General features: G+C 36.6%; 1 protein-coding gene across 1 annotated transcript; it reads right to left on the reverse strand.

The window, feature by feature from the left end:
* Window positions 1-6,909: 6,909 nt before the first annotated feature.
* LOC121236551 lies at window positions 6,910-8,387 on the reverse strand. Its single transcript, XM_041133002.1, has 2 exons — window positions 7,262-8,387; window positions 6,910-6,935 (listed from the first exon to the last, which is right to left on the reverse strand). The coding sequence occupies exons 1-2, from the start codon at window positions 8,385-8,387 to the stop codon at window positions 6,910-6,912; spliced, it is 1,152 nt and encodes a 383-aa protein (XP_040988936.1).
* Between the last annotated feature and the right edge of the window lie 779 nt (window positions 8,388-9,166).

The following is a 9,166-nucleotide window of genomic DNA, read 5'->3' on the forward strand; positions in this document are numbered from 1 at the left end:
CTGATCAAACAACAGTCCACGTCTTGGCTTGCAAGAGTAGCATACATTGCAATAAACCGTACAACATAGAAATGTAAAATTAGGAGAGTCACGTGACAATGGAAAACCACTATGTACTTCGACCAATAAAGAGAACTACACATAAAGTCCACCAAAGAAAGATAAAAAATTGGTGAATCAAGTAAGAGATAAATTAAGAATTGACCAAAGGGAAAAGTGAGTAAGAGGCCAAGATACATTTTCTTTTATGCTCATAAAGTGGTAGAAAACCTGCAATTTTCCGTCTAAAACAATGGATATAAAACTGTCGGAGTATTGCATCACATATAGATAATATGGAATTAAAGTCCAAAGTAGAAAAGGCTAAGGCTAAAATAGTCAATACAATGTAATTAGTTAATTCTGTTAGTTTACATTTTCAGTATAAATATGATGTAATAGCAGACTTAGAACTTCACTTATTTTCATTAATTCTTCAATACAGTTCAGAATTCCTTTCTTTTCCATCAGTTCTCAAATCTCTCTACATTTGATTGAGTTCTTGTCATGGTATCAGATTAGAAATTCCGCACATTGATTTTCTGGAACACGATTCATTCTTTTTCATCTTTTGATCATTCTCTTTATATTTCCTTTCTTCTCTGCATTACAACTTCATCAAGATTTTGTAGTGATTTTTTTTCAGCACAACCTCTTCTCTTGAATTCTGTGATTCTCAATCTTTCTTTCTTGAAATACCTTCTGAAAGTTCCACTGATTCTGTTATCACAAATCCATCAGATATTTCATCAAGTCCATACTATCTGCATCCAAGTGATAATCCTGGTGCACTTCTCGTCTCAGAAATTTTTACTGGAGATAACTATGTTGCTTGGAGCTGCTCGATCACCATTGCTTTATCTGTCAAGAATAAAGTGGCATTCATTGATGGTTCAATCCGAACTCCAAACACTTCTGAATCTGTTCTTTACACAACTTGGTTGAGGGCTAACAACTTGGTACTTTCTTGGCTTATAAACTCTATTTCCAAAGATATTCGAAATAGCTTGCTCTATGTAAATTCATCTCTTGATCTTTGGAATGAATTAAAGACTCGGTACTTAAGAAGTGATGGACCAAGGGTTTTTCATCTTGAAAAATATTTGAGTTGTATCAATCAAGGTTCTTCCTCTGTTACTGAGTATTTCAGTTCCTTCAAAACTTTATGGGATGAATATGTCAGTTTTCGTCCCTTACCAACATGTACTTGTGGAAAAATGTCAAGATGTACATGTGATCTTTTCTCTTTTATGTTACAAAGGCAACAAGCAGATTATGTTCTAAAGTTTCTAGTTGGTTTAAATGATTCTTTTGCCCCCATAAGAAGTCAGTTGCTTCTTTCAATTCCATTACCACCTATGGCTAAGGTCTTTTGCTTATTGCTCCAAGACGAAAGCCAAAGACAATTGACCAACTCAGTTCCTACTGAAACTCATGCATTGATGGTTAAATAGCCGAATCCTGCAGCAAACCAATACATATTTTCAAAAGAAAAATCCAAGAAATCTACCCTTCATTGTACACATTGTGGATACAATGGACATACGGTGGACAAGTGCTTCCAGCTTCATGGATACCCTCCTGGGTGGACTGGACCAAAAGGAAAAAGAACTCATTCTACTGTCCATGCTGCAATTGCAACTGATGAAGTCTATAATCAAAACAGTAATGAGTCTCACATGGTTTCTTTGACTTCTGAAGATTTTAATAAACTACTAGCTATTGAAAATTCCTCTCAACCATCTCAGTCATCTCAAAATCCTTCAAATACCCAGAATACATTAGCCTGCAATCTCGTTACTTCATCTCAATTTTCTGGTAATTCTTCTTGCAACTCAGTTTCTTCCACTTCAAAATCCAAATGTTCTTGGATATTAGACACTGGTGCAACAGATCATATGATCTGTTCACCTCTATTATATTGTTTTCCTCCTAAACCAATAAATGCATCTATAAATCTGCCCAATGGACAGATTATACTAGCTACACACATAGGAACAATTTGCATTTCTAATAATCTTTTCTTACAAAATGTCTTATGTGTACCATCCTTTACCTTTAATCTGTTATCTATTTCTAAGCTAACCAAAGATTCTAATCTTTCCTTGTCTTTCTTTCGTACTCATTGCCTTTTACAGGACCAATCAATGAAGAAGATGATTGGGATTGCATTTGAGAAATAAGGCTTATATTACTTCAATCCTGCTTGTGCAAACTCTAAGACTATTCCCACTCATTTTTCTGCTGCCTCTCAAAAGTCATTAGACTTATGGCACTACAGATTAGGACATGTGTCCCTTTCTAGACTCTCTTCTCTTAAACACCTTGATTCTTCTATCTCTATGATTGTCAAAATGTATGTGACATTTGTCCCTTAGCAAAGCAAAGAAAACTAACATTTCCTATATCACACAGCAAGTCTAATAAAATGTTTGATTTGATTCATTGTGACATATGGGGTCCATTTGGAACCATTTCTTATTCAGGTTATAGATTTTTCTTAACAATTGTGGATGATTTTACATGTTGTACTTGGGTTTATATGCTTAAAACAAAATCTGAAGTTCCATCCTACTCAAAACTTTTTGTAAAATGATTAAAACACAGTTTGACATTGCTGTCAAAGTTATAAGATCAGATAATGGACCTGAATTCATTCTCACAGATTTCTACCATAAAAATGAAATTTTACACCAAAGAAGCTGTGTAGAAACCCCACAGCAAAATAGCACAGTTGAAAGAAAATATCATCATTTGCTAAGTACAGCTAGGGCTTTAATGTTCAAGCAAATATTCCATTATCTTTTTGGAGTGACTGTGTCCTCACAGCAGCTTACATTATCAATAGGATTCCTACCCCTCTTCTTAAAAATAAACTCCCTATGAAATGCTTTTCAATAAAATACCAAAGCTTGCTCATCTAAAAGTATTTGGTTGTCTTTGCTTTGCTTCAACACTTCAACATCATAGACACAATTTGATCCTAAAGCTGTCAAGTGCATATTTCTCGGGTATCCCTCTGATATAAAAGGCTACGAAGTAATGGACCTCCATACTAGAAAGTCTTCATTTCCAGAAATGTTATATTTCATGAAAACATTCTTCCTTTTACAGTTGTACCAACTGATCCTCAAAATCACTCTTTTCTATTCCCTCCATCAGAAAATCCATACAGCTGTGATATTTTCCATAGTAATCCAGTTGCTAATCAACCTGTAGTAGCAACTTCACATATTGATGATGACCATCAAAATTCTCCTATACCTCAAAACAATAAGATTTCCAATAATCCTATACCTCAGAACAGTCAGATTTCCAATATTCCTGAACAACCCAGAAAATCCACTAAACTTAGACAAGCACCTCACTTTCTGCAGAATTATTATTGTAGTCAAGTTTCTTCAAATGCAGCTCCTTGAACTTCTTCTACTGATGGTTCTAGCAAAGATAATTTCTACTCCATTTCCCCTTTCCTTTATGCAAATAGACTCTCATTATCTCATCAAGCTTTTCTTGCTTCTATCACAACTTCATTAGAACCCAAAACATATAAACAGGCTGCCCAATTTCCAGAATGACAAAAAGCTATGAAAAATGAACTTGATGCTTTAGAGTTAAACAAAACATGGGAGCTTGTTACTTTACCTAAACATAAACAGACCATTGGTTGTAAATGGGTGTTTAGAATCAAATACAAAGCTGATGGAACAATAGAGAGACACAAAGCAAGATTAGTAGCAAAAGGTTACACTCAACAAGAAGGCTTAGATTTTTTTGACACATTCTCACCTGTTGCTAAGATTACTTCTATTAGACTTCTACTTGCTGTTGTTGCAATTAAGAATTGGCACATTCATCAATTAGATGTGAACAATGCGTTTTTACATGGTGAACTACATGAAGAGGTTTACATGGATTTGCCTCTTGGACTGCCCAACCAGAACAACAAAGTTTGTAGACTTTTAAAAAGTCTCTATGGTCTTAAGCAGGCCTCTAGACAGTGGTTTGAAAAACTGTCTACCTCTCTCATTAGCTATGGTTTCTCTCAAGGTAACTCTGATTGTTCATTATTCATCAAAAAATCAGCAACATCCTTTATGGCATTAATAGTATATGTTGATGATGTACTGTTAGCCAGTAATAGTTTACAAGATATTGATCTGTTAAAGAAATTTATGGATGATCAATTTACAATTAAAGACTTGGGGCCATTGAAATATTTTCTTGGACTAGAGGTAGCAAGATCTCACACTGGGATCTCTCTTTGCCGACGAAAATATGCACTAGACATACTACAAGATACTGGCCTCATTGGTTCCAAACCTGCAGCATTTCCTATGGAATCAAATCTTAAACTAACTATTGATGATTCAGAACCATATGAAGATCCTTCAGCTTATAGAAAACTGGTTGGTAGATTGTTATACTTAACAATTACCAAACCAGATCTTGCCTATTCTGTCCAAGTTTTGGCAAAACCGACAGTTAATCACCACAAAGCAGCAATGAGGGTCCTCAGATACTTAAAGGCTACTCCTGGACAAGGTTTATTCTTTCCTTCATCTTCAGAACTTCAGTTGAAAGCTTTCTCAGATAGTGACTGGGCAGGCTGCATTGATAGCAGGAAAAGCATAACTGGTTTTGCAGTGTTCTTAGGAAATTCTCTAATCTCATGGAAGTCTAAAAAGCAGGCCGCCATTAGTCGATCCTCTGCTGAAGCAGAGTACAGAGCTCTTGCAACTACAACTTGTGAGATACAATGGTTAATCTATGCACTACAAGACTTACAAATTGATCACTCTCAACCAACACTCTTGTATACAGATAGCAAATCTGCTATGTACATTGCCACAAACCCAGTATAACATGAGAGAACCAAGCACAAACAAATTGATTGCCATTTAGTTCGAGAGAAGCTGCAGGAAAAGCTCATCAAGTTATTTTATATTCCCTCTCGGCTACAGTTGGAGACATACTTACAAAGCCACTTGGATCATTGCCTTTTCACCATGTCCTTCGCAAGATGAACATTCTTACCATTCATGTTCATCTTGAGGGGGGGTGTTGGAGTATACATATAGATAATATGGAATTAAAGTCCAAAGTAGAAAAGGCTAAGGCTAAAATAGTCAATACAATGTAATTGGTTAATTCTGTTAGTTTACATTTTCAGTATAAATATGATGTAATAGCAGACTTAGAACTTCACTTCTTTTCATTAATTCTTCAATACAATTCAGAATTCCTTTCTTTTCCATCAGTTCTCAAAATCTCTCTACATTTGATCGAGTTCTTGTCAAAAACATTAAACAAATGTATACCCACAAATGCAATGAGCGTCAGCAATTTGAATACGAATAATAGACAAACAGTAACCAAATTGATTACTCAACCCAAAAAATGTCTCCATCAATTGTTTAATATATTGGCGGACATGAAGACTACTCCACTTTGGCCGATGAAAACAAGATGACAAAATATACAAACAAGAAACTTATCGTTGTAGCGACCCATTAGCTTCAACACCAAATACCGTTCTCAACACTTTTAGCTTCTACATGTGACGTATTAATAGCATGCTGAGCCTCCTCAACAACAGTGTCAAAGCTGAACGACTTGTCAATAACTTGTATAAGCAAGCAATATGTGTAGTCAAACCAACAATTCTGTAAGCTAATAGGATTAAAATAACCAAGGACCATATTTGACATAGTGATAAGTCCATCAAAAGGGTACCAAAGAAATATATCAGGATGTCGTTATCAATGGTTTTGGGATTCCAACCACTGCAACTTTGAGACCGCGCCTTCTAATTTCCTGTTTGAGTTAACACAATTCACAAGAGGTAATAGTAATTAATTACCCATATTTCAACATATCAACTATAGCCAAGGGCATTATTATCAAGAAAGTGTCCCTCCTTCCTCTCTCTCGGGGTTTCACATAAGGGTAGGGGTTTCATCATGTCTGTGTACAAAGAAATCAAAGTGGAAACAGATATGCTGCAAGAACAAACATTTTGAGGCTCTAGGTTGAAATTTTCCTGGATTGTTTTGGATAGTGCTAACAAAGCACAAGCAACCAAAAACTTTGAGATAGTTGTATGCAAGTGGTTTTTGAAAAAGAAGGGCATAAGGTGTATTGTTTTCTAGCACAGGTGAGGGAATTCGATTAATGAGATGTGTGGCAGTTAACACACACTCACTCCAATATGATAAAGGTAATTTCGATTGAAAAAGGAGGGCTCTAGCTACGTTTAACAAGTGCTGGTGTTTTCTTTCAACTCTGCCATTTTGCTCAAAAGTTTCTACACAGGATAGTTGATGAATCATGCCATATTTTTGATAAAGAGTAGGCATGTTGAATTCTTGGCCATTATCTGTTCTAAGTGTTTGGATTTGGGTATTAAATTGAGTTTGAACATAAGCAATGAAGTTGATAAGTAAGGATCTAGTTTCTGATTTTGTTTTCATTAGATAAAGCCAAGTGAAACGTGTATGGTCATCTACAATTGTAAGAAAGAATCTGTAACCAGAATGAGAAATGGTTGAGAATGGACCCCAAATGTCACAATGCACTAATTGGAAAGCTTTATTTGCATTGTTTGGTGATACAGGAAAAGATAGTTTCTTTTGTCGAGCTAGAGGACAAATCTCACAAACATGCTTGTGAGATGATTTTACAGAAGGATCATTGGAACTAATGATTTTCAATCTGGCAGGAGAAAGATGTCCCAACCGAGAATGCCATATGTCAGGACTGATGGTAGATGTGTTGGCCAAAAAAGAGTTGTTTGAGTCAGGTAATCCCTTCTGTGTGTTAGCAGGAAAATTAATGAGGTGGTATAGGCCAGCTCTAACTTCAGCAAGCCTAATCATCTTCCATTTGTTGAGATCCTGCAAGACACATTTAGATTGAAAAAGAAACAAAGCAATAGAGTTTTCTTTAGTCAATCTTGAAGCAGAGATAAGATTGATATGAAAAGAAGGGATGTAGAGAGCATTATGTAGCACCAAATCAGAAGAGAGTTTGACAGTCCCTATAAAACTGATAGGAACAGATTGACCATTTGGTAATTGAACTGAAGAGGATTTGGTGGGTATTTTTATTGAAGTGAAAAAATGAGGAGAACAGATCATATGATCTGTTGCTCCAGTATCAAGTATCCAAGGAGAATTATTTTTCAAAGAATCAGCAGCCAAGCATGAGGTAAAGTGGTTACCTGATGTGGAGACAGTATTGACTGCATGATTAAGATTAATAGGTGAAGTAGACAAGCTATTAGAAAGAGTGATGAGATTCTGTATTTGCTCTTGAGAAAAAGGTATGTTTGGGATGTTTGAGTTTTGCTCCAAAGAAGATGCACTGTTTGCATTGGGCAATCGAGTTGAATTGAATCTTTTTCCTCGAGGGCCTTTCCACCCTGGTGGATAACCTATGATCTGAAAACACTTGTCAGCAAGGTGTCCAGAGAATCCACAATGGGAACAAGTAACATTAGGTTTTCCTTTGAGTTTGCTGAACTTAGAGACATTGGAAAAGATCTGTCTGGGTGGTTGTGCAGCGGCCATAGCATGAGAATCAAGAGGAAGCCCTACTGCATTTGTTAAAGATCTTTGACTTTCTTCTTGCAACAATAAAGAAAAGACCTTCCCCATTGATGGTAAAGGAGAAAGAAGTAGTTGACTTCGAATGGCTGAATAAGAGTCATGTAAACCAACCAAGAACTTCATCACATAGTCAGCTTGTTGGCGATCAGCAAGATTCTTTAAGATGGCACAAGTACAAGTATTCATGATTCCACAAGCACATTTAGGAAGGGGGCGATAGCTAATGAATTCATCCCATAAAGTTTTGAAATCACTAAAATATTCTGTGATTGAGTTTGAACCTTGAGAAATAGAGCTTAAAGATTTCTCTAATGTAAAAACTCTTGGGCCATCACTTCGAAGGTACCTAACCTTTAGTTCATCCCAAGTATCAAAGGCATTATTGAAATAGAGAAGACTTCCCCGAATCTCTTTTGCAATTGAATTCATCAACCAAGATAAAACAAGGTTGTTTGCTCGCAGCCAAGCAACATGAAGTTTAGCATTGTCAAGACTGGGTTGAGGCAGACTTCCATCAACAAAGGCAAGCATGTTCTTTACAGTAAGAGCAATCGAGATCAATCTACTCCAAGCAACATAATTCGCACCATTGAAAATTTTAGAAACAAGAAGAGCTCGAGGGTTGTCACTGGGATGCAGATAGTAAGGGCTTGATGAATCATCAGATGGATTCATTGGAGATGAAGCAGTAGATTTTACCATATTGACAGAAGATTCCATATTGGCAGGAGATTCCATAGCAGAAAAAAATAGCTAGAAAGATAAAGAAAGGTAAAGAAGGATCAAGAAAACAGCGGAAGTTTGATACTCGCTGGTACCATGTAAAATATGTGAATTAGAAACAGAGAACTAGAGATTTGAGAAAGGATTCTTGGAGAAATCAATGTGATTTCTCGTTGAAATTGTATTGAATTGCTTGAGAATTAAATGTTGTACATCACTACTATTTATATACACAAATTGGCAATGTAAGCCATCTGACTTTAACTAACTTTAACTAATTTAACTGTCATATAACAACTTTCTCATCTTCTGTGTTTGGCTTCACCTGACTTTAACTCTAATGCTTTAATTTGCTCTTGTATATTCCAACAATAATAAGGATGCATTCCAACAAACTCACCAAGCCAGACCAACATTGCAACCACTGGAAAACAACCCAGCCACCTTCCCAACGAACTTGGCTTGCACCTCTGTAAATTGTGGTGAACCTTTTAGCCTTCCACCATGCATCATGCTGCCATGCACATGCTCCTCCTGCACGAAGCCTTTCCCTTCATGGCAACACCATAGCGTGTGTGCAACCGTAAGTCTAGATCATACCCCATGTGCAACCTTCCACCACCCAAGACCTCCTCCATGACGACCACCGAAAGCCACTGTCACAGCCACACGTTTAGTCCAGCAGCATGGCTACCTCGGTGCACCACTTGTCCGCACTAACATTCACCATGCAACACCCCTAGCTCACATATCCTCCCTCAACCACAGGACCATGAAGAACCACCTATATCCGC

This window comes from Juglans microcarpa x Juglans regia, chromosome 6S (genome assembly GCF_004785595.1).
Source record: "Juglans microcarpa x Juglans regia isolate MS1-56 chromosome 6S, Jm3101_v1.0, whole genome shotgun sequence".
NCBI classification, from domain to species: domain Eukaryota; kingdom Viridiplantae; phylum Streptophyta; class Magnoliopsida; order Fagales; family Juglandaceae; genus Juglans; species Juglans microcarpa x Juglans regia.